General features: G+C 42.6%; 1 protein-coding gene across 1 annotated transcript in view; it reads left to right on the top strand.

Annotated features, from left to right (window-relative positions):
- LOC146304732 (fidgetin-like) overlaps positions 1 to 25,283 on the top strand; it is a 40,015-nt gene extending 14,732 nt beyond the window's left edge. The window contains exon 3 of the mRNA XM_084713974.1: positions 21,785 to 25,283. Coding sequence (XP_084570100.1) covers positions 21,785 to 24,069 — 2,285 coding nt within the window. The 3' untranslated portion in view covers positions 24,070 to 25,283. The remainder of the gene's footprint in view (positions 1 to 21,784) is intronic.
- The last annotated feature ends 1,370 nt before the right edge of the window (positions 25,284 to 26,653 follow it).

The following is a 26,653-nucleotide window of genomic DNA, read 5'->3' as shown; positions in this document are numbered from 1 at the left end:
CATCAGTGTTGTGTTGACAGCTCTGCACTTCAGCTGCTTCAGCTTAGCATTAGCTTGAGTTGTAACCAGTGATGTTAGTTGCCTGTCTGATATCAAATCATTGTCAGACGTAACCTGCAGTTTGCCATAACTTGCCAACTACATTGTGTAATTGCATATACAGTGAAACCGTGTGCAACTCACTGCATAGCTGTTATCACTGATAAGAAAAAGTATACATTCGATACATCAACAAACGCAAAAGGTAACTGCATTACGTGATCTGGATCCTTCACAAACCAAATCTTTGTCAGTTTTAAATTATTAAACCCAAACAGGAGCGTATATCATCACTCAAATACAATGAGGGAATAAAATGAGGAAGTTTTCACCTGACGGGGACAATGTGCACGCTGAGAATAAACCCCCACTGACATGAACCCTCTTGTTTCATGTTGTAATCCAGTAGTACACGTGTACATATATGCAAGCATGCCCACACAGACACACGCATTAAACCCTGTTCACATTCCAGTGCCTGTGGGGCGCGAATGAGAAGCGATGTCTACTCGATGCGGAGCCAGTGATCTAGGTAATCTGCCTGTGCTGTGGGACAGGTCTATTGGTCCACAAATCAATTGGCTTCATGTCCGTGCCATTAGGCTAACATGGCGCTGCTGAGGCGCTGAGAGCGGTAAACAGACTGTTTAATTCCCCTGGACACTGGCCAGGTGGACACTCCTCCTCCTGCTGCTTCCTCCTGATCCCTCCGTTTTATTTTTTTTTTTCCCTTCTTCTTCCTCCCCTCATTCTATCGTCCTCTTACATTGACTCCACTTCAGTCAATGCGGTTATTCTCAGTGGACGAGTGCTTACAGGAATATTGCTTGGAGGGATTGTGTGTGTGTATGTGTGTGTAAAGAGGAGAGATTTTGGCCAATGAACCCTTGCTGTGCTCTGTCCTCCAGTACTGTGTCTATACTGAGTAAGTGATCCCTTGGGATGCAGTACACACATCCAGCATCCCTCCCTATTTCTCCGTCTGTGTCTCTCTCCCTCTTTCTCTGTTTGTCTCTGTTTTTGTTTCTCTCTCAGTGTATCTGTTTCCCATTCTGTTTCTATCTCTGTCTGTCTTCCTCTTTATATATTTCCTCTACCCCCCCTCCCCTTCCTCTTTCTATCTCCAGACAGAGGCAGCAAACAAGTACAGTAATATGAGGGGGCTGCATCAGAAACAAACACACACACTTATGATTAGAAAAATGCAGATTTATGTCTGGGCTGCGAGAAGTTTACCACTTCCTCTTGTGCACAGCTACACCAAATAAAACAACACCTCCGTCCTCGCGTTCCACCGAGCTTTTGGTTCCCCTATATGGACGCGACTAATGACTTAGTACATTGTATAACGTCAGCAATCCAGTTTATCCTCTTCAGCGGCGTGCAGCGCATCCTGTTTTGTGCGAGTCTTTGTGCTACGGTATGGTAATTGAGCCAGCGTGTCTTGACAGATGAGTGTTGCTGGCAGTATCACTGTTGTGTGTCTCATTTCCTGCGTGCTGTTGCCGATTGACTGATAAGATAAGAGGCCCGTACCCACGTCCGAGAGCTTCAGAGCAACTAGCAACTTGATGAAGGCCCGACACGGTGTAACGTTCTCACACGCTCTCCTCGCGGTTTCTACGAGTTGAATGTCCAGTGGCAGCAAACGATTAGAAATGACACGGTATAGAAATCAGTGTTGTGTTTTCAGATTTGCCCATAGGGGCCAGAGCATTTTACTTGTTGCTAGGAGACGCTGGATCCCTCGGACACATCTGGTCAGCTGTTAGTACAAGTTGTTGACAGGGGCTGGAGCATCCGCAACAGCATGATACTGTTTACAAAATGAAAATAGTCTTTTTGTCGGCCAGAGCAGGGCCTCTGTCTGAGGACATGTTTTCAGAAACAGGCAGGAGTGAAGTTTATAAAAAAAAAAGTCTGATTGAATAATTGTGATGTCTTCAGTTTAAAGCAGCTGTGCTGAAACAACAGACAAAAGGTTGTCAAAAGTATTAATACAGTATCTGTTAATTATAGGGTCAAAAGTTATTTAAAAATGTTCATTCAAGACCACAGTTCAGTTCAGTTCAGTTCAATCACCAACATTATGATTGATTTAGTCATATTAGTGTATGAATTCTTGAGTTGTGGACCAAAATGTGTTGACCTTTGACCTCAAAAATATAAGCAGTTCATCCTTGAGTCCAAGTCGGATTTTGTTCATAATTTGCAGAACCTACTTCTAAGCATTCCAGAGATGCTGCGTTTACAAAAGTGTGAGGTGACTTTTGATGACTGAAATCGATTTCATCCGTGAGTCCAAGTGGACATTTGTGCCAAGTTTGAGGACATTCCCTCGAGGCGTTTTTGACAGAAGAATGGGATGACCCAAAAGCGTAATGTTCCAGGCGGCGGCGTGGGGGCATAAGGAAGGTTTTTCAAGGTTTTTGGAAAGAAGGTCCTTCAGCATACTGGTCCAGTGTGTGATATTGACTATTGGTCATGTACACATGCAAGAAATCACATGATCCCTTCCATGCATACACCTGCTGGAGATGAAATGAGACAAAACCCACAATAAAGTAAGCTAAAGATTAATCTGACTGTCAGTTATTGTGAATTCTACTTAAAATCTGACTAGTATTGAGCTTTTTTTATGCTAGAATTATATTGAACATTCTGGTAGAAGTGACAAGAAAGGCAGCAAAAGTTTTTTCATTTCTCAGGAAATGACTGTATCATGACAACTTTCCAAAAAATGAAAATATCACAGGCTGAATTTCAGGCTGTCCTGTCTGTCGGCCCTCCGTTCCTCATCTCCTTGACTCATCTCTCTCCCGGGACCTGAATGGTGGAATGACATTCATCTTCCAACAGGACAGCAGAGTCACTCCTTATCTTATGTCACCGCTCATCTCTTCAATAAACACTTCACATCCTTTTCCTCCCTGCCGAATCACATCCTTTTCACCGTTCTTCAGCACCTATACCCGATCATATTCCCATCTACGACACGGAGCAGAAGATGTTTATCTCTCTGGTTCTTTCTGTGCACATGTCCGCAAACATTTCCATCTTGAATTATGAGATGAAAATCCAAGTTTCACAGGGATATCTGTGCTGTAGTGCTGTCCGTCTGTCTAGGAAATATTTCGGTTCCCAAAACTGGAACATGGTCTTTTTTTCAGATACAGTACTTTGGTTTTTCTCCAGATGACAAACAAGTACAGATCCTGTGTTAGCCTGAGGGCTGGAGCGGCGCCCCACAGTAATAAAGCTGTAATTATTTATTTAGTAAGAGTGAAAACAAGACTTTCTAACTGCTGCTGCTGTGAGAAATATTGCACCGAAAATATGTGAAAGTACATTAAGTTGCCAACACACACACAAACATGCACATCCACCCTGTTATCAAGGTCCTGGTCTTTCTCACTCCAGATCAGCTAGAACTGGAGGGAAAATGCAGAATAGTGAACAGAGGTATTAAATATCTCATTTTCTGTTTGCCTCAGTGGCTTTGAGAAGGGAATACTCTGCTGGAAGGATGTGATACTTACTGCTCATAACATCTATAATGTAGTAGTACTACACTTTAACCTGACCACACACAAACAACTTGTCAATCCATAAGAACACTTCTGATAGGTTCAGAGGTTCGGCTGAAGATGCAAAGCGAGCATGTGAAAGTAAAAGGTGATTTAAAATTAGAAATTTTGGACATCGGGGAGTGCAATGTATTACGCTCAGTGTTGACAGCTACTGTACATATGCTGGGCTCCTACGCCAACAGCAACAAACTACGAGATCACATTTCATTGGAGGACATTTCTAACATAGACTGGAATGTCTAGATATTTATCATTTTGTCAGCAGCATTATAATGTAAGCACAGTTAAATTAACTGAGTTGTTACTGGGGCCTGTGTCAAGAAACTTTTTTTTTTTTTTTTAAGGAGATGTGATGTCCATTGGCTGTTGGCCTTTGTTGTGACATCTGAGGATGACAGAGTTTAAAAAGCTGCTTGTTAAAGCTGAAACCATTTATAGACCAAACAATGAATCAAACAAGGACAATTCTTAGTGTCTTTCTGATTGCAGCTGCAACTAAAAATAAACTAATCCATCATTTTCTGATCTACATGCTGTGAAAAAAAATTATAATGCAGCAATAACTGAAATTACTTTTTCATTTTTTGTTGATCTAAACTCTGTAAGTTACTAACTCTATTGATTCTTATGTAAATGTTTATTTACATAATGCAAATATGGCAACAGCTAATAATTACAAATAAAGACTTTATAGAAGGGCTGTCAAGTTTGAACATAATTTTTTTGAATCAAGTCATAAGCAACCAATGTAGCCCCATCCTGAACTCAAAAAAACAGTCCAAAACAGTGGAAATAGTAGTGGAAATGTAGTCAATTAAATCAGTAAATTCCTCAGTGTGTGCTATATTGACCGAGTAAAGTAAGTTTTCCTGCTCATGGAGCAGTGCAGCAGTGCCTACATGTACCAGGATGCATTGCAGGTGAGCTTCTGATGCCCACGTCCTTGACGCGGTGGAGCACCACCCTCGCATATAACCACTACTTTGTTGGCTAAAGCACAGCGTTAAGCTGACAAAAATATTCATCTAACTTGCCCCTCTAGCCTCCTGCATCCAGTGACATCACTGTGACATCACTGGATGCAGGAAGAACAACAGAAAAAACTGCATATAACAACCTGTTGTAGAAAGTATACTGTATACAAGGCACAGATATTACTGTAGATATGCTTGACACTTTTTTTTTAGGTGGCATAAAGCAGCACAACTACCCTTTATTGTTATCGATAATCAGAATGGGACAAATTGTGTGTCATTTTCAGGCGTATCCACCCTGAGACCCTGAGTCTAGATGGAAGCTGAGCCTAAGTTTCCTGGACAGCAGCCAGCAGAGTACACAGCTTTATTTACTTCATAAGTAAATACTGTATGTGGCTGATAGGATCTGCCAGCGGTGGTTGTCAGTTTAGCTCGTGAAATCAGCAGTCGGCGGATAAACTGAGAATCCTGTGTTCACAGAACAGAGTCTACCCCCGTGTTCATCGCCTGTGAATGTGATTACAGCTATTGATCGATAGACAATGACACGATGCTGCTGGATGTCACCTGAGGAGAGAGTGTGTGAGATGGTGTGTACGTGTGTGTGGGTGACTGAGAAAAAAAAAAAAAAAACAGGCCTACGGAAAAAGCAAAGCAAAGGGAGTGTGTGTGCGTCCATATGTTGGTGCGTGTTGGTCCATATGCCGGCGTCCGTGCGCGTACGTACAGTGCCGCGTGTGTGTGCGCGCGTGCGTGCGTGTTCAACCCAGATCCAGCGCCGTAATGTGAGATCAGACGTAGCCTGTTAGCCGGAGCCTTACATCTGCTGTCAGCCACTCGCTCTAACTCTGTTAAGGACGTTATTGATTGCTCATTATTACCCCGTTCCCTGAAAGATGAGCGTCCCCTATGATCACATTAAATCTCTCCTCTGTCCAATTCTCCTGAGATGCCTTCTGCTCATCGGTGCCCATCAAATTTCTCCTCCGAGATCTGATATCAAGCAGCCTGACGTGTTTTATTGCCTCTGGTTCTCTTTGCGTCTTGTTTGATTTACTCCAAATAACTGTCTTCTTTCTTGTTTTTTCTTTTTTTTTTTTTTTCTTTTTTTGAACGGACGCAGTTTAGCTAATTGATGTCTTTAGTCTGTGTAATGGAAATCAGCAAACGCGGATGAGCAACATTTGAAATTATGATTTGTTTTCTTTTTATTAGACGCTTCAGGTTTTCATGTTAACTTTCTGATCCGTGTTTATTGACTTGATAGCAAACAAGAGGAGCTGACAAGAGAGTCATAATATGTACTTTATTTTTCAGACTGGGGCTATTTTAGCTCTCTTACAGTTTATTTAAAAGGCTCCCAGTCTTGTTTGTGAAAGGGGTCTTCAAACTATCATGTCAAAATTTACAGTCTTATTGAAAACCTACAAATTTGCCTTTGAGTCTGCCTCCCCTTTAAAGTTCCCTGCCCTTTCCTCGTGCCTCACGTTGTCATTTTCGCTGACGATAAGCAGTTGTTGAAGGTGTCACGCGTCCGCCAGCCCCTGTAAAGTTTGGGACCGTTGAAATCCAGCCCTCAGTGAGAGGCCATCTCATCGGCCCCCGCCGTCCCCATGAATAATGCAGAGCTATCGACTGTGTCAGTTGAGCGCGAGGAGACGCGGCGGCAGCCAGCTTGATATTCAGCTGCTGAAGCTGACTGGATGCCCTCACTTTGAGACAAACTGCTGGCAGACTGCTCCGACTTGAACAGACAGGACCTGAATGTGCTCATATGAGATGAACGCCGCGGTGTTGGTGCGGAGGTAGCTTGTGTCCCAAGGAAGCCTGGGGTTTCTGTTCAAGTGGGTAGAGAGGCACATACGCGTGGAGGAAAAGGAGAGTGTGTGTGTTCATAAATCTATATACATGCGTTCACAAATATTTGCAGTTCCTCAACTGTGTGTGTGTATATATATTTATATATGTATGTATATATTGTGTGTGTGTGTGTGTGTGCTTTCTGTTTAAATGTGTGTGTACGTGCGTCCTCCAGCCGGCAGCCTGCAGAGAGCTCTAGTGAGAATCTCCTGCCCCCTCGACACGACCAGTTCAGTCTCAATGCCACCGATCGATGGGTGTATTGATCCGCTGTTTGACTGTTTAGACAACCTGTGTGAATTCCAGCATAATGCGAGCCACAGTGGATTTAAAGAGGCGCGGGCAGGCTTCACCGTCTCGTGTCCGCGTACCTGCCGAAACGTGCGCGAGCCGGCGTCGTACCTGAGCGCTCGCTCCTCCTAACACACCTCCAGATGCGGCGTACGTGTGAGTTCAGATGCAGAACGAGCAGCTGTAGGACGGCCTGCTGCGGCGTCCTGATGACTCAGTGTGGGCTGGAGCGCGTAGAGTTTGAATCCAACTCCGTGACCTTACGCGACATGTCCTCTCGTTCCCCTCTCACCTATCCTGTCAGTCGCCACTGCATCCTGTACACTCTGCTGTCACACAAAGCCAAAGGTATGACATTAAGATAAATGACTCCAAAGTTTATCACCAACTCATTGTTGGCAGAGATATTGTGTAATTAAATTTCTTTTTATATACATAAAAGCATGACCTTTAAAGTCACCGGAAAACTAAATAACCTTCTAACAATGTGAATTATGCTCTTATTTGCATTCTACTAAGCATCTATAAAGTATTATGAGTTAGTTTTAATCAAAGTTCAAAATAGGGTCATTTAAGCCTCGGTGCATCAGTCCAGCATCGCAAAGTTTGCATCTTGAGTTGAGTTAGTTCCTCTAAATTCTTTGCGATAAATGTCCCCCTTTGTTTTGTTATCTAAAAACTTTTAATATAAAGCATTAAAATCAGGAAATGCTGCGTTTTGATCAGCAGTAACTTCACAAGAGATCTATCCAACTGAAAGAAACATAAAACAGTGAAATAAAGTGAATACCTGAACGTACACACAGTGACGCAAGAGTGAAACAAAGTGAAACCACAGAGATTCAGTTAAAAGCCACGAAAGTACTGAGAGCTGATGACACAGAGGCTTAAAAACATATTTCTCTCTGCTCTCCTGCTCGCACGAGTACAGTCACGGCTTTCCACTGCACATCAGACAGAAAAATCAGGAAGGCAAAAGGGTCATTCACCTATTATTAGCAGGTTTAGCCACATTTAAAAAACTTATAAGCTTATAAGCGTCAGTTTTGGTGTAAAATGGTATTGGTGGCTTTGAAGAAGGTGGTTTCAGTTCCCCACTGGAAACGGCTGCCTGACAGCAAACTAAAGAGGGGAAAATATTCTAAATATAGCATATAGTTAAGGTGATTAAGATTTTTTTTTGACACACTCAACTTTAATATCAAATACTTTGCTCTTTCAAACCAAATTTGAAGAGGCTTTAACCCTTCCTCCCCTCTAATTCTATTCCGTGTAACATTAAAGGTGTAAAGACAAAATGATGTAAAACAGTCTTGAAAACAGTCTTAGAGACGACCACATTTCTCCTTTTTATTGGGACACAGCGAGAGAAGGCGTGAGTTGGCAGATCTTGCCAGAATCTATATGAAGTGTGCAGGATTTGACACTTCAAACATGCACGGTGAAGGATCCTGCGAGTTCACAGGCTGGGGGTAGAGGTTATCCCAGCCAGGGCCTCTTCAGTAATCCACACACACCCCACAGGCGCATGCACACACACATGCACACACACCCCTCGCACGTGTGCTACTCACGGCGGGCGTTAATCTCCACCAACTGCTGTTGAACTCTAATCTTGCTCGCTTGCCAAGTGTTTCATACACTGCAAAAACTCAAATTAAAGAGTCATTTAGCATAGCTTTAAAATCGTGCTTTTGTTTTTTAATAATGAGTCCTGGTGGGGAATTGACAGTTTAAAACATTACAGGGAGATCTGTCTTGTTTCAGGACAGATTTTTAAATAAATTATGCACTTTTCTCAGCTCTTTGGCACAATGTTTTGCTTAATTTGAGGAAAGTTGAATCAGGAAAGTTGTGAAAATTGCCAGTTTTTGCAGTGTACGTAGTGTTTGGCACCGAGTTGTCCTGCTGTTGTCAGAAGCAGCAAACTATGGAGCTGTGATCCAGTTTACTGCCTGACTGTCCTGTCCTAAACTCTAATCTCACTCGCTCGCCAAGCGTCTCATACACTGCAAAAAACTCAAATTGAGAGTCGTTTAACATCACTGTAAAATCATGTGTTTTTTAAACGAGCCCTGGCTGTGAAATGTTTAAAATAAGATTGGGAATTTTGTCTTGTTTCAAGACAGATTTTTAAATTATTTCTGCATTTTTTTCAGCTCTTTGGCCTAAGGCTTGATTATTTTGAGGACAAGAGAGTTCAATAATATTATTTGGAATTTTGAAGCTGCTAAAATTGACAGTTTTTGCAGTCTGGTTAGTATTTAACACCAAGTTTGCCTGCCTTTGTCACAAGCAGCAAACTATAGAGCTGTGGTCCAGTTTACTGTCTGACCGTCCTGAACTAGAATCTCACTTGCTTGTTGGGATGTTAATTATCCATTAATCAATTAATCAATCAACCAAAATTTAACCGAATGATCAAAATTTTATAAACTGGTAATGTTTGTTTTGTGTACCAACACATCTGGTGGTCACAGTTTTTCTCACAGTTTGGATTCGTCTGCCTTGTTAGTTTAGAAATGGCCATAACTGCGAAAACAAAAACAAAAACATCTTATAAATAAGTAATGATTAAGCAATTACTCTTTTTTTTTTTAAGTATGCAACTATAAGTTGCACAAAAATGCACAAAATTTGCAATGATACTTGCTTGTGAAGTGTTTCATACACTACAAAAACTGAAATCAAAGTCTTTTAATGTTGCTTTAAAATTGTGCTTTTTTAAAATGAAACCTTGTGATGAAAAAAACAGTTAAAACATGTATTATCTGCTGTATTTTTCCTGTGAAGTTAGTACTGTCTTGAAGTCTAATCTCGCTTGATTGCCAAGTGCTTAATACACTGAAAACCTCAAACTAAAGACTCATTTAAAATAGCTCTAAATTTGTATTTTTTTTAATTAGCCCTGGTGATAAAACAACAGTTTAAAATATTATGTTATTAGTGACTTGTTTCAAGACAGAATTTTTAAAATACATTCTCAGCTCTTTGGGAAAATCTTTTACTTCTTTACTAATTTTACAGAAAAACAATCAATCAGTAATAGTTAATGAGATACTAAACTGATGTTTGTTGTCATTTAACATAGTGAATGGTTTAAAATCATCCTTTTTTAAAATGTGCTTTGGTGATGAAATGTTTGAAAAGTTTGAAATGTGGTTATTAGTATAAGTACAGAGATTGTCTTGTTTCAGGACAGACTTTTGAATAATTTATGCAGATTTCTCAGCTTTTGGCACAATGCTTTACTTAATTTGAAGAAAAATGATTTTTATAATATTATTTTGAATCGGGAAAGTTGTTAAAATTGCCAGTTTTTGCAGTGTAGTTAGTGTTTGGCACCGAGTTGGCCTGCTGTTGTCAGAAGCAGCAAACTATGGAGCTGTGGTCCAGTCTACTGTCTGACTGAGTGCACCCCCACCCTCCAAACCACCCACACACACACACACACACACGGACACACTGAGACATACACAGCCCAGTGCAGACAGACATAATGCATCCACAGATGGTGACACTCCGGCAGTCACTCCTGGGCTGTCTGTCTACGTGCCAGCGACGATAACACACACACACACACTACGCACACACACACACACAGACATATGCACACACATACACACAAGCTGGCGGCAACAAACACGGTGATGCATCATTGAGCATCGGCTGGTTTTTCTCTAACTGCTGAGGGGAAATCAGTGTGGTGTTAAGTAACCATTCATGTGGAGCCGAGACCACACACAAACAAACAATCGCACCTACACTTCTAAAAATAAATTTAGCTGGGCATAATAATATAATCTGACTGAATAATATGAAAGTTCTCGACTTGTATCTGGATATTATTGAAGCTTCTCCACAAGTGGGATCATTGATATGTTAATACGCTTCAGTATCACTATTTAATTCCCATGACAAATATCTCTTGTGCGCTTTCAAACTCTTACTTGGATTGTGATATATTCATTTGTTGATGCATTGTTAATGTTTCCACTCTGGACCGGAGTATGCTGTGTAGGTAATCGCCCACTCTGGGGCTGCGGCGCCGCTGTTTGTGATGTGGATCTTCCTGAGGATTGTATTTGAATAATGAGGGAGGCTGGAGCGTTCTCTTGTGCAGAGTGTCTCCGCGCCGCCGCAGCAAATGACCTCTGAATAGTTGTTTTGGATTAGCCATCAAAGTCTTCTCTCGAAGTGGCCAATAGATAGGTACTTCCAGAAATGAGTCACTTGAAAATGATCATCGCCGCCGTTGCCGTATAAGATAATGGATAACCATTACACTCCATTTTCCCCAGCTCCTCACCCACACAACGCCTGCTCTTGAAATATGATGCATCCACTGTGCTTAGTGAGCACTTAATGTCCAAAAGCACCGTGTTTGTTGAGATTTACAACTGCGCCGGCAGGAGGGGGGTAGAAGAAAGAGTGCGTCGTCGGCGTATAATGTTGTTCACTCAATAATTATCTCATTTTATTTACGAAGACAGACAGCTTTAGACGAGGTTAGAGGCTTCCTCTCTATTATCTCCACCTGCCACCCCTCCCCTCCCCTCCCAGCCAGGCCCTAAATGACGTCCTTCATGTCGAGGACTTTCCAAAGTTTCCATCGAGGAGGAGGAGGAGGAGGAGGAGGAGGAGGAGGAAGAGGAGAGGGGGGGCATCCTCATCGCTGCAAGTGTAGAGAGAGAGAGAGGGAAAAAAAAAAAAAAGTTACACCACAGCTCTCTTTGCATTTGTAGCAGGATCGATGTCATTTCTGAAAGGATTAGGCCTCCTCTCAGAAATCTATTTTAATTACTGAGCACACAGGTAAACAAAGTGGTGGTGGTTCACAGGTATGGATCTGTCCGTCAGAGGAGTATTGATAGCATGTGGCCCCATGTTAACCTCGGGGCCACTCTCAGAGATCCTGGTGACCGGCCCCTCAGCCTGTTTGGAGCGAATGCAGATGTACGACTGTTCCTGCCGTCACCTGACAAACAAACGCCGCAGGTGCACGGAGAGCGGAGCTTTTAATTGACACGAAGGAGGAGGAAGTTATTTACTTTGTTCTTAAAAAGTCTGAAGAGTTACTCTGTCAAGCTGCTTCAGGTTGAAAAAAGCTTCCACTTTCTAATCAGGGTTTATGATTTATATCAGATCATCTATTCAACATGATTATTAACAGTTGCAACAACTCATAAATCCTTAAAGTCTGCCTTATTAAGGGTTTATAAGTCTCAGCAATATGAAATTGTTCAAAGCTTTGCAGATATAAATCACTAGCTGATGTACGAAGCTGATAAAGGCATTATTAACAACTTATAAACTCTTAATAAAGAATGATTTAGTTCAAAAGTTGTTGCGTCTGGGTTTATTTAGTCAATGCATTGTTTATTAATGTTAATAGTTCAGTAATAAAGGACGACTTTACTAACTGCTCTTGATAAAGTATGCACATTAAGAATTAATATGTTGTTATTAATGGATTTATTAAGTCAGTAGTTATTAACTGTAGTAGTTAATAGTTTATTAGTGCTTTAGAGATCCAGTAATATGAATTAATAAATGATTTACTAACTTAATTAAGCATCTCATATGGACTTACAAACATTTCATAAGACATATTTGATTTAGGGTTTATAAATTGTCACTGTTCGCTTTAATAAGATAATTTATTATAGATTAGTAATAATAATTCACGAATCTATTAGTAACAACTTATAAACCTTAAGTAACATCTGCATTAGTAGGAGCTTATAAGTAGTTATGTTCTTATGAATGGCTTTATAGAGTCAATAAATAGTTTATTAGTGATTCATTGATCCTGTATTATGAATTAATGTATGATTTTTTTAAACTTAATCAAGCCAGTTGTAACAACTTAAATAAAGCTTTAATAAGACACACTTTATGAAGGGGTTATAAGTTGTTATTAATGACTTTATACAGTTAATAATTAGTTACACATTATACATTTTTAATACAGTCTGCTTTAATAGGTTTCTTATATTGTTCCCAATCACTTTATTCAGTTAATAATTTGTTTGTTAATGCAGTATAGATCACAGATTTGACACTTTAAAATAAAGTATGCCTTAGTTACAGTTTACAAGTTGTTAATAAACTGTTACAGTTGTGAAACATTCATTTGCCTGCAGTTAATCCTCCGTAAAAATATTTAAACACAAGACAAGTACTTTAACATCCGGGCACACATCTACAGCAGATATCACACTTTATAAGTTTCTACCTTGACGACACAGCTGCTCAGTCACGTATGTCTTTTTCCCCACTGATGATGATGTGTGTGTGGACGTTTCCCGGCACAGTGGTGCTGAGAGTCTTTACAGATGTTTTGTTCACCAGATAAGAATAATCTGTTTGCCTCAGCAGGCCTGATGTTCCTGCGCCTGTTTGTGTGTGTCCTGCGTGTGTCTGCCTTCCCTCCTTTGCCTGTGTGACCGCATGTGTGTGTGTGTGTGCCCGCGTCAGTGTGAGTGTGTGTGCAGGGCCGTCTTTGAGGAAGGAACCCCGCGTCGAGCCGGGTGATTAGGCACGCTGCGCTAGTCACAGGAAATGGAGTAGCTGACGGACAGGCCGAGTGCATTATAGATGAATGCCATGCGTTAGCGGCTCCAAGCCCCCGCCGAATATCTCTCAATTTCCTCTCTGAATGACAAAAGAAGCCACGCACAATTTCCTTGATCCGGAGCATTTGTTTAACTGCGCCCTACCCATTTAACCCACCCATTCAATAGTCTGTCTAGTAAAAGGAAATTTAGACAGTGTCAATTTATACAGCTCTAAGGAAGATCTGATACCGGCAGGCAGGCAGGCAGGGGCGACCATGATATGCCTGTGGAATTTAGCAAGAGATTTATGGCGGTTTAGTCTGATTTCTCCTGCGAGCTAAATTTAGAGTCTTCATTAAATATACCCTAATATTTTTTAAAGCTTGAACATTTTCAAGCCTGTTTCTGCTCCACAAAGACGCCCTGATTTCAAAGTTTGATGGTCGAAAGCTGCGCAAACTTATCACGAGGTCAAAGATCACAGATTACAATGAATATTTGATTTTTTTTAAAAGATGCTGTCATTTGTCAAATATCCTTATATCGCAAGCTCCGAGCTGTCATCTTTACAGCGATCTCTCTTTCCCCCCCTCACTGTCTTTGAGTTAGTGACAGCTCATCTCTCCCGGTCACTGCTCGCCGTCTAGACTTTGAACTCGCTCTGTTTACTCCCTTATCTGTTGTTGTTGTTGTTGTTATTGTCGTTGCTCTGCGACAGACTAGTCGTTGTAATGGTAAGCGCAGCGGCTGAGCTTGAATAGCCGCCTTCAAAGACGTGGAAAGAGGAAAAGTCTGGCTTCGGGAACAGTTTTGTTGTCTGTCACTGGGGACGGGAGAGGAATTTAGTTGATCTGTTAACACACATTTGTCTTTTTAAATTCATTTTGTGTTAGTTTTGATAATTCAACCTTTTCTTAATATTTGTCACTTCAGAGGAGAGGACGCACTACAGATAAATTCAGGGAGAGTTTTGATTGCGATGCGTGTGTGTGTGTGTGTGTGTGTGTGTGTGTGTGTGTGTGTGTGCGAGACACCAGCTCATGACTAATTTCATAATTAATTGCCTTTTGGAGGACCTAATCACATTATTTGACTCTCTACTGTAGGTTGTGTGCCAATACAGCGTAGCCCGTGGCTTAGTCACAGTGTGCTGGACTCATTAACAAGGTGGTCCGGAGGTTGTCAAACACACACAAGGCCTGTGCGCATGAGAGTACACACACACACACACACACACACACACACACACACACGCATAAAACGATAGCTACATACACCACATGCTCAGTTTTTGTGCTTCTATATGTAGTCATTTAAAGGTTAAAATTATGTTAGTTCATAGTATTAAGTACCATAGTATTAGCTACACTTTACTTAATCAATTATAGAACAGTAATAAAAGAGTTATTGATAAAGACTTTAGTAACAGCTTATAAACCCTTATCAAAGAATAATTCAGTAAGATTTTACTAGATGTTACAAATGACTATTAAGTTAATTGTTTGTTAATGTTAGTAGATTTATTACTGTAACAAAGCAGCTGTTACAAATGACTTTAAGATAATTATTGTTTATTAATGATAGTAGAACAGTAATTAAGGATTTATTAATGTAATAAAGACTTTATTGACAACTTGTAAACATTAAAGAATGAGTTATTAAGGTTTTATATGCATTACAAATAACTTAATTACATTAATTGTTTATTATTGTTAATAGTAAGTGATAGTGATAATTAATCATAATAAAGGATTTATGTAATATTATTAATTAAGACTTTAGTGACTACTTATAAACCCTTGCTACAGTATTCTTATTAAGGGTTTATATGTTGTTATTAATGGCTTTATTAGGTCACTCAATAGTTTATAAGTGCTTTATACATGCAGTAATATGACTCATTAGGCTTAAGTTGTTTCTAATGGATTTGTTTAGTTAATAGATGGTTTAATAATGTTAAAGTATCCTCATTAAGTCTTTGCATGTTGTTACTAATGGCTTTATTAAGCCAATAAATCATTTATTAGTGCTTCATAGATCAGTAATTTGAATTAAATGATTATTTTTCAATGGGTTATATGTTATTGGTGTATTTATAAAGTTCATAAATGGTTGATTAATGACTATAGATCATAAGTAAGACTTAATAAAATGATTTTAGAGCTGAAGCTGGTGGTAGCAGCTTGTGCAGTTAAAGAAAATGTGTTGCAGATAAGGCAGAGAAAACTGTTTCCTATGTAATAAGGTGTTTCTGTCGTGGAATTTAATGTTTTGAAATGTTCTCTTCTTGAATTTGTTATTATTTGTGATGTGGCCTTCCTGGCTGCCGTCGTTGTTGTGTCTTGTTAGCAGCAGCTACATACACATTCGCTCAATATCCAGGGAGGTTTTTTTTCGTGCTTCTACTGTATGTGCAGCGATTTAGAGGTTAAAAGATGCCCTCTGGTGTATTTGATAAGGATTTGAATAACTGGCTGGTAAGATTTCCCCGGTGGTGTGTGGAAACAGGTCTCTCCTGATGAAGTTGTCGCTTGTCACGCAGCTCCTCCTCCTCCTCCTCCTCCTCCTCCTACACTCAATCGGAGACAGATTTTTATAAAAATATGACACGATGGTTTGTTTTTGAAGGTCCTCGGTGTCTGTTTATGTTATAAAGACAAAGAAGGGCGCTCACATTTGTATGTCTTATCTCAGATTGTGCGTGTGCTGGCATGTCGGCGTTGACATGTGTGCCGGCATCTCTTTTTCCTACACACACACACACACACACACTCACATGGCTTAATTATGACGTTACCAAAATGGGCAGTTTGCTCTGACACCCCGCTTGCAGAATCACACAGCGGACAGACTTAAAAGAGCTCATTAGCTCTCTCTAAAGAGCTGTTTACTGCACATACACACACGCACAGTAATAGGCAGCTCTGTTGATGCAGATGGACGCCGAGTGTAATGAGAATGATTAGGCTTCTCTATGTGGAAGCTGGAGGAGGCGAGGAAGGGGGGGGGGGTGCAGGAGAAAAAAAAAACGCTGGCAGACTTGACGCTTCAGAAGGTGGAGAAGATTTCTGTTGGATGTTGTTTCAGCTGAGTGCACGATCTCTCTCTCTCCCTCCCTCTTTCTCCGTCTCTCTCTGCAACACAAACACACACACAACGTCTTGCTTTTTTAACTCTCGCACACGTTGCTGCATGTGTCCATCCAGACGCTTTGCAAATCTCCCTCAGGCCTTAAAAACCCTTGAAAGATTGCGGGGGGAAAATCAAATAAGGGGAAAAGCTTGCAGCTCCATCGAGGTAATATAATCAGAAAATGAATGGAAAGAATTCGGCTGTTTAGGAACATTTGGACAACTCTTTTAAGTCCATGATCTATACATGTAATCCTCTAACCCTGACAAAGGATATTCAGGCTAAAACACACACATTTTTAACATTAATGTCAGGGTAAATTGGGATCCACAAGTAGACGATTCCTTTCATTTGTGAAACTGAAAAAACCTTGAAGACCTTGAAAGTTTCTGGAACTGAATGGGTGGCATTGAGAGTGGGTGTATTTGGTGTTTTTACTAATATCTAAAGAAAAACACTATGATGGATATTTGTGTTGATTTTGAGTCCTTGTTCTTAACTTTGACAATGAATTCAAGGACTTTCAAGGTCTTTCAAAGTGAGTAAGGGAGCGCACACCTTGAATGTTTTTCCCAGTTGACCCCGCCCATCCTGTGCAGCCACATTAAGTGACTTTGCTTTACTCGTTGCCCTTGGTTTACATCACATTGAATTAGAGGATACACACACTGAATGATTCCAAAGTCAATCCTCCTCCGTCTCTTTCATATGTTTTGGAGAAGGAGCAGCGGGTTCAAAGCGCTCAGTTCAAAGCATCTGTCCTCATTTGAATAACGTAGAGTAATCGCTATTACCTTATTTAAATAGTGCAAGTTATCATTTGGCCTTCATTTGCATTGCTGGGGTAATCACTGCGTCTCTGCATTAACCTCATTATAGAAGAGATGAAAGCCCTGATGGAGCCTGACACACTCTTTTATATATGTTATCTTTATTAATGATGGAATTAGAAAGATTCATGTTTCTTTAAATGGAGGACATAGCGGAGTTTGATGGAGTGTCAGACTATGTGGAGAGGAGAGTGCGTGTGATTCACCAGGCTTGTTTTATTTTGTGTTTTTTTTTTTTTTTCACCCGTCTCGCTCCCTCTCCTCCTGCTCGTCCCCCATTCCTCCTTTTTATGTCCGTCTCCGTCCATTTCTCAGTGCGCGTCCCTGCACCGGAGAGCTGAACCCGAGCATTTAAAATGAAGCCCGAACAGGCCGATTCATCATGACAGCGCAAAGACACATCCGTCTTAACACGTCATAATATTTCCTCTTGTTTGCAATGCAGTGCAGCTTCTTGTTCTCAAGACGTTTGTTAAATCAACTCATTTAACGCTCGCTTCAAAATTCCTGCCTGATTGCATGTCACCGAGGACTGGCATACAAAAATAAGCCACTACAGTGACAGATTTCTTTTTAAAACTCTGGAGATTAAATGTCAGATTTGTTGGATTTTGCTGTCCCATAACGCTGATTTACCGTGCTACAGAAACAATAAAAGAATTCCAGCCAACTGTGTGCCTATTTAGGCTGATTATCTTACATAAATGTACTATAAATTTGTACCACTCTGTCTCTTGTGTGTCATTAAAATGTTTCACCTCATTTTGAACAAGCTTGTTTAAGAAAATAAAGCTCATTTATGACTTTATATTAGCCACAACAAATTTAAGACATGCTATGTTGTTTAAGCTCAGCTAGTTTCATTTACCAGGACTACCAGTAGTTTAGCTTGTCAGCTAGTCTTAAAGATAGGCTAGTTATATTTTCCCAGGACTTGTTCAGCTTTCAGTTAAAGTCGTACCTGTCAATTTTTATACCCTATATAAACCATGAAACTGGAATACTGCTGCAAGCCTTGTTGGCTGTCGAGTAAAATATCTGTCTGCAACAAAGAGAGCGTTTAAGTGCCACGTTCTTGGAAATTATATATTAATATATCCATTTTCATGTCAACATTATTGTAAATCACCACTTCAGTCCATAAGTCTCCACTATAAAAATGGTACTTTATTATTATGTTAAGGGCCAAAGGTCAAGTACTTGACAACACAACTGTCATTCCTTGCTCAACAGTGGTGGCCAATGATTAAATCACTGAATGGATGGTTGCTGAATGCCTCATTATATGACATGAGAAGGTGGATATTTCTGCAGCAGAATCAGGAGACACATGGTGGACTGACCCCATTGTCGGCGAGGCGGTTTCTCCAAGACCAGACACTGTGCAAAGACGTGCAGCGACTGTAGTTTCTGAATCAGATTTGGCGGATGGGCGGGGAAGGGGGGGGGTTGGACTGTGGATTAGCAGGAGAAGGTACATACTGATGGCTGAAGACACGGCTGAGTCTGGATTAGAGCCTTGGCCACGTGCCTTCCACTTTCTCCTCAGCTATATATTATCTATTAATGCCAAAGAGCGAATGTAGAAATAGTAAAGACTGCATGTGCGCCGCCTAACCAGCTTCCGGCTACAGAACAAACATGCTTGAGAATACAATCCTGAGAACAACATAACTTTAAACACCCTTAAACAATGTTTGATTTACACAGTTCAACAGTTCATTCGTGATATTATTTATTTATGAGTATTTCTTCATACCGTGTGGGGGATTATATAGTATTAGGGACCATGTACCTGCCAGCTATTGGACAAATTGACATTTACGTCCTCTTATGGATCCTTTACAGTGCATCTCCATTCATTTTTATCTTTTTTAAAAAGCACATAATAACAATATAATAGTGTATACAAACCAAGCTGCTGTTGAAGGAATGTGTTTGGCCTGAAGCCTCATTTCCTCTTATTTCGTCCAGTTTTCCCGACTTGTAATTTTCTCCTTGAAATACTGCCCTTTTATAGCACTGCTTCCACTTAATATATTCTCAATATTAAAGGAGCCTCCCAGCTAATACAAAACTTTCCTCCGCTCGGCTCTTTGTCTGAGGCGTTCCCTGCTCGCTACACTGGGAGGGTGACAGGCTTTGCCAGCCCCTGCTAGACTCCCCTCGGCTAAAATGTTGTAAATTAACACAATTAGCAGATCGCCATTCTGCTAATTAGCCACTGGCGTCTGCCGAGAGATGGCTAGAGAGGAGAATCAGAGAGGAAATAGGAGTCTGGGGATTCCCCCCTCCCCTCCTTGTGTTGTTACCAAACAAACACAGGGCCTCGGAAAAAGAGAGCAAGAGAGTGTGAACGTGTATGTGGTGTTTTTTCGTGTGCATGTCTGTGTTTGCAGTAGCATAAGTGGATGGGAGGAAGGGAAGATTTGCTCCTCCATGAATGGATTTTATTGTGCATGCCTGCTTTACTCACACAAGCACAAAAACACACACATAAACCAATTCCGAGGCAGGCATTGCTCACCAGACCCCCAACTGTGGAGCTCTACATGCAACCGCTGCCAGTCAATAAGTCGGAGGAAGCAGCCTAAATGACACCGATATTATCCTTTATTTGTGTGCACTAAGTCAAATCAAACGGGGTTCAATCTGCCGTGCGGCTGCTGTGATTACGCCCCGTCCAGCCTTTGATAGCGCCACGGCTTTGATAGTGAGACAACGATGGAGTCGCTGTGTGACTGTCAGTGTTTGCAGATGGCATTGGCTGGGATTAAAGGAAACAGTGGCTCTCCAGCCTCCTGAGGCAATAAAGGGGAGAGCCAGGTGAGTGTGTCTGAGATGAGATGGAGCAAGGAGGGAGGGAGGGGAGGAGGAAGAGGCGAAGCAAGCAAAGCGCAGAGGGAGTAAATAAGAGGAGGGGTGGCCGTGAAGAAAGAGCAGAGAGGGAATGAAAAGGAGAGATATATATCGAAAGAGATGGAGTCAGAATAAAAGGAGGTGAAGAGGAATAAAGGAGGATCTAGCAGGAGGGGAGGTGGAAAATGGACGACAGAGAAAAGCAAAGAGGAGAGAGTGAGAGGAAAGACAAGGCGGCAGGGAGGCATAAAGAAGAGAGGCAGACAGAAAGGTAAAGAGAACGGTGGAGAAGAGAGGTCAAGGTGGAGCTGTGCAGACAGGAACTAAGCTTGAGACACAATGTGTTGTAATTCATTGCTCGCTACAGCTGCTGTGTGCGTGCCTGTGTTTGTCCGTCTGGGTCAGTGGATGTGAGCGTTTGTGTGTGCGCGTGTGCACGTCAGCACGCCTGAGTGCAGGCAGAGATAGTTTTTTTTTTAAACGCCTATGTGTCTGAGCGTGTGTGTGTGTGTGTGTGTGTGTGTGTGTTCGATGAAAGCACCATGAGCAGAGGGGGGTGGATGTGTGTGTGTGTGTGTGTGTGTATGTGTGTGTGTGTGTTGCTTTGTGGCACTCGGCGAGGCGCATTTTCAAACCCATCTCCAGCCACCTCAGATGAGCCGGGGATTATAGAGTGACCCTCAATGCCTCTGTCTTATTGGTCTGGCCAGGGTGCATTAGGCTGCCGTAACCAGCCATCCCACAATCCCCCTTTACCGCTGCGCTATACCTGCAGACACACATTCCTCCTGCCCTCTTTATGATCTGTAGAAATTAACATCTCATGTAGTTAGACGCAAAACCAGGAAAAAGTGAATAAATAAAAATAAACATACTACACAAAAGAAGCCTCCAGGTTCCCAACATGGGGGTCTTGACCCCTACTAGGGGTCGCCAGAGCCTCATAGTTGGTTGCAAGGCCATTTTTTTTTAAAGATACAGTAGGGCTATTTGTCTGCACTTCATTCATTTCTGGGAAGAATGCTAAATTAAATTGCTTTTTGTAAAATTCAGATCATTATTATTATTATTATTGTGGTAAGCAAATTGTATGTTTGTGTATTAAACATGAATTAGCCTGCATTAGAAAAAATATGCAGTTTAAACAGACAAAGTGCTAAGAAAACAATGACCCAGCATCAAGTAGAGGAAAGCTGTGAATTTGTCAAAAAAAAGAGAAGCCTATTAAGTATGTATGACTGCTAAAAAAAATAAAAAAGTACTACAGGCAGAACTTTATCAAAAGCTCCGAAAAATATTAGGAAAACTCATCTGTGATGCAATATTCAGAGGAAATAATCTGCTAAAAATATATCCAGATCACATGCTGCAGTTATTTCATTCACTGTTTGGGTTAATTGACCGTTTGTCCTGTACTGTTATTGTTATGCATTCAATATAATATGAAATATGTATCACTTAGTCGAGGTCGTCAGCTTCCTCAATGATAGAAAAGGGGTCCCTTCAGGGAACAGGTTGCTCCAGATGAATATCACCTTTTTAATTGACCACCTTCCGTCCCAGGCAATTTGAAGGTGTTGTCATTTTAATTATTGCTAAAATGATTTAGTGCTCACACGCGTTGTCTCTGTCTCCATCTCTCTCAGGCTTAAAGATGCAGTGGACCCCCGAGCACAGCCAGTGGGCCGAACAGCACTTCGACATCTCCTCCACTACACGTTCGCCAGCCCACAAGGCCGAGGCCTACAGGGCGGTGCCTGGCCACCTGCAGCGCTCGGCCACCTACCAGTATGCGTGGGCCAATGACGACATCTCCGCCCTCACCGCCTCCAACCTCCTCAAGAAGTATGCCGAGAAGTACTCCGGCATACTGGAGATGCCGGGCTCTTATTCCGAGGCCCCTGGAGTCCCGGGTGTGATGAACGGCCGGAAAGGTGAATCAGAGCCGTGGCAGGATGGTGTCTATCCCATGAGCTGCATCCCAGAGGGGGTTTCAGTCAGGAAGGGAGGGGTGGCGGCGGCTTCAGAGGTGGTGTCTGGCATGTGCAGCTCCCCGGGCCTGGCCTCCAGCACCCTGAGCGAGCCCAGCTACTCCAGCAGCAGCTGTGGGAGCCACACCGCCACCGCCCTCCACTCCTCCTCCATGCCCTCTCAGGAATACGGCCCTGCGTACAGCAGCTCCTACCTGCACAGTAGTTACAGCTCCCAGTCTGCCCCCGCCCCTGCTCTCCCCTCCCCACTGCACAGCTCTGGGCTCCTCCAGCCACCCCCTCCTCCGCCCTCCCACCCCACTTTAGTCCCAGCTTACAACGGAGGCTCCCCCAACTTGTCTAGTTATAATTACCCCCCAGCAGGCTACCCAGCGCAGAGCTCAGTCGGGCCAGGTTACAGCCCTGGGGGGGCACCCCCGCCTTCCTCGTACCTCCCCTCAGGCATCGCAGCACCTACGCCCCTTCCCCCCTCCTCGACTTTACCTGGATACCCATACCAGAGCCACAACCTGACCCCAATCGCCCCCACCCCTCTCAACAGTAGCTCCTCCAACTCGCTGAAGAGGAAAGCCTTCTACATGACAGGCCAAGGAGAGATAGACTCCACTTATGGAAACTTCGGCTACGGCCAGACTCGGAGCTCCGCCGAGAGCCCCATGTACAGGATAGCAGACAGCAGCAGTGCAAACGGAGGCTCCAACAGCGCCACTGGTGGTGGCGGGTTTGACAGAAGTGCTGAGAAGTCGTCTTTACCGTTTAATCCTCAGAAGCAGTCCACGATGTCCTCTGAGCAGCAGCAGCGGAAGTACAGCAGCCAGGCGACAGGTGGGCCACTCACTCCACCCACCTACGTCTCCTCCACCCTGGGGGGTTCCCGCTCGGCAGATTCCCACGTCAGCTTCACCTCCCCGTCCCTAAGCGAGCAAGGTGCTGACGATCACCGTCTCCACCTATCGCACTCAGCGCCTGGGCCTACCTCCTCCTCGTCCACTTCATCCTCCCGGCCTGCTGAAGAGCAGCTAAAAACCAGTGACCCTCACCTCCTCGACATGGTTACCTCTGAAATCGTTCAGCAGGGGCCCCCCGTAGATTGGAGCGACATTGCGGGACTAGAACTGGCCAAGGCGACCCTGAAGGAGGAGGTCCTGTGGCCCATTCTGCGCCCGGACATGTTCAGCAGTTTGGGACCCGCCCCGCGTTGCGTGTTGCTGTTTGGCCCCAGGGGCAGCGGCAGGACGTTGCTGGGTCGCTGCCTGGCCAGCCAGCTGGGCGCACCGTTCCTCCAGCTCAGCGGCTCCACGTTGGCCACCAAGTGGCTGGCAGACGGAGAAAAAATAATCCGAGCGTCCTTCCTTGTGGCGCGCTGCCGGCAGCCCTCAGTACTGTTCATTAGCGAGGTGGACATGCTGCTGTCAGCCCACCTCAGCGAAGAAAGTCCCATCAACCGGCTGAAGGGGGAGCTGCTCGCCCAGCTGGACTCGCTTCTCATGGGCTCGGGCGAGGACGGAGGCAACCAAGTGTTGGTGGTTTGCTCCACAAGCAGACCCCAGGACATGGACGAAGGGCTGCGCAGGTACTTTGCCCGGAGGGTCCTCGTGCCCCTGCCGGACAGCACGGCCCGACACCAGATCGTGAACCAGCTCCTGGCTCAATCTCAGCACAAATACTGCCTGAGCGAGGAGGAGCTGGCGCTGCTGGTCCAGCGTACCGAGGGCTTCTCCGGACTGGACCTGGCCAGACTCTGCCAGGAGGCCCTCGTCGGTCTGTTGCACGTCTCCGCACAGGGCATGGACATGTCGGGTATGATGCCCAGGGGACAGGTCAGGCCCCTCACCTACCAGGACTTTGAGAGTGTCTTTTGTAAATTCCAAGCCAGTATATCGCAGAAAGAGATTGACACGTACACTGAGTGGAACAAAATGTTCGGCTGCAGCCAGTGAAAAGATAGATTCCGCCCTTGAGAAAAAGAGGCATCCACAATTCCTCCCCTCAGGGCAGAAGCATTGTGCTGGAGGGAAAGGCACACAGAAGGCCAACACGAGCCCACTGAGTTCTCACAAGCAGGGTTTAGACGCACTGAGAGACCTGGTTTGATGAGACAACTGGCAGTTTTGCAGTTAATGAGCAAGAGTTTTAATTTGAATGCTTGACACTCCAGAAAGCCAGGCATTGTTTACACATTGCAAGCAAGTTGGCTTCAGAAGAGACGCCCCAGTGTCTGTGTATATATCTTTATGTTCTTGTTCTTGAGATTTAGTTGGCTATCCAAGTGCCTGAAGTGGTGCTTTCTGATTTTCTTTCTTTGTTCCTTTGCCTCACAATCTACATTCATGGCATGAGCTGATGATTATTAAGAGCTTTAAAACTTCAGCAGCGAGTCTGAAAAACAAGAGATTGACAGTCGGTGGTGGTCAATCATTCTTTATTGTCTTGCTATGAGCAGTAATCCATCAGGGCGGCAGTAGTCTGGGCCCTGACTCACACTCATCTCTTCTGATCCTGTGTCTGCAAAACAAACAAACGTAACAAACAAAACTCAGGAAAGCGTTTGTGAATTGTACAGTACCTCAAGATATTTTGACGAAAAGCACTAAAATCCGATGGGAGAATCCGAGGGGGGTTTGGCAGTTTAGCGAAGCAGTGTTAGGTGTACCTCAGCTGGCTAGGATAAATAGCAAAGAGGTGACAATGAATGTACTAGATATGTTCTGGATGATGGAACATAATCAATAGTGAGAGTAAAAACATTTCTTTTTTTTTTTCCTCACAGCAGGTGCTTTAGTTGCCTGTTTCTACTTGACCAATCCCGAAGTTGTTTTTTTTTCCATCGTTCGTATAAAAATTTCAAACTGTGTTGCCCGGCTTTGTTATTCGGGGGCTTTAAGAGGCGGGCAGGTGTTGGGGTGGTGGGAGTTGTATATTTATTAAAACAACCATAATCAACATTGTTTATATTGTGTGAGCTAGGCTATATGGTTAGGCTGCATGGAGGCTCCATCAGTTTGTCAGCTAAACTTCTGCGCAAAATATCGGCTCATTTTATCATATTTTCTCAGATGTAGACGGACTTGATGCTAAAAACACCTCCAAAAAATTTAAAGGAATTGTTTGACATTTTGGGAGAAACATTGGCTCTTAGACTGGGTTGCAACAACAAAAAATTAGTCCTAAACAGAGTTTAGCAAAAACTAGGTTTAAAATGAGTAAATCCACATTTATTTTGCACAAATAAAAACTAGTCTCTGTTTAGTAAATTCAAGTTCATGTAATCAATATGGAGATCCTTGCTTACCTAATTCAAAATAAATAAATTAACAAATTTGAGTGCTGTCAGTGTTCCTTAACAAAATGCTAATGCATAATTTGAAGTTCAGTCATGATTAAAATCAGTCCTTGTTGGTGCAACTCAACCTTATTCGCTTTCTCACGATGAGTTAGATCAAGTGTTGTCAGATGTCAGGGGGTAAAAATCTGTTTTGTATTTTGTTTGGTTGATCCTTGGTTGAAAACCGAAGTATAAAAAAAACAACAATTTGAGGTTTTATGTGCCGTTAGGCTGCTGGCTGTAGCCTGGTATTGTACAGACAGATATGAGAGTGGTATCAAGTAAATAAGTATATTTCCCAAAATGTTGAGCTATTCTTTAAATCACAGTCGTATCAAAGACAATTTATTCTATCTCTTTGTGTCGGTCTCAAATTATATGTTGTTGCTCAAGATGGAGAATCAGTTTTTAATAACAGTAAACCAGGATCAAGGGAGCTATTTCCACACGTCGTCCTAGTTTATAAGTCGGATTTGATCACAACTTAGATATGGAAATGTGGATTTTGCAAAGTTGCCTTGTCGCTCACACTGTTTCGCTGTATTTGAACTGGATTAGCTGTAGAATGGGATACTACTCCTATAATTTAAATTAGGCAAGGTCATTCATCCAGCACATACATGTCTATAATTTAGCATGGAAAGCAGAAAATCAGGAGTAAATTGCTGTTTTTGCCAGAGGTCAGAGGTCATTTGATGATAGCAATTCTGATTGATTGACATCGCTGTAATGCAATTAGTATTATTATTATAGTGGCCATGATATTGTCCAACCAGCAGGCATATACACTTTTAGCAGGACTCTATTTTAATCAAGTTAGACTCAGAAAAATTGATTTTAATGATCCAAAATGACCGCCCCAGACTAACTAATCCAATTCAAACCCATTATTTCTCATCTGTAATTGTATCGTCAGTTTTATTTCTCACTATATTTACACAGATGGCACGGAGCACGTAATCTAAATGCATTTGGATACATCCTTCTGTTGACTGAAAAGCTTTGTAACGTGAGTGAGGAAGTTTTGGCACTAGTCTTAAAGTCCTTCATACCTGACGGTTATCTGTCGCCCATTGTATTGCATTGGAATGTATTTTTGTCTCCTCCTTGTCACTGTGTGAGACGCTGTCCTTTAGCTCTGCCGTCGTGACATGGGAGTGCTTAAGATAGTTTAATGTATGTGCACTAAAGCATTTTTG

This window comes from Lutjanus erythropterus, chromosome 24 (genome assembly GCF_056507025.1).
Source record: "Lutjanus erythropterus isolate fLutEry1 chromosome 24, fLutEry1.hap2, whole genome shotgun sequence".
Taxonomy (NCBI): domain Eukaryota; kingdom Metazoa; phylum Chordata; class Actinopteri; order Lutjaniformes; family Lutjanidae; genus Lutjanus; species Lutjanus erythropterus.
This window is presented reverse-complemented; position numbering and strand designations above follow the sequence as displayed.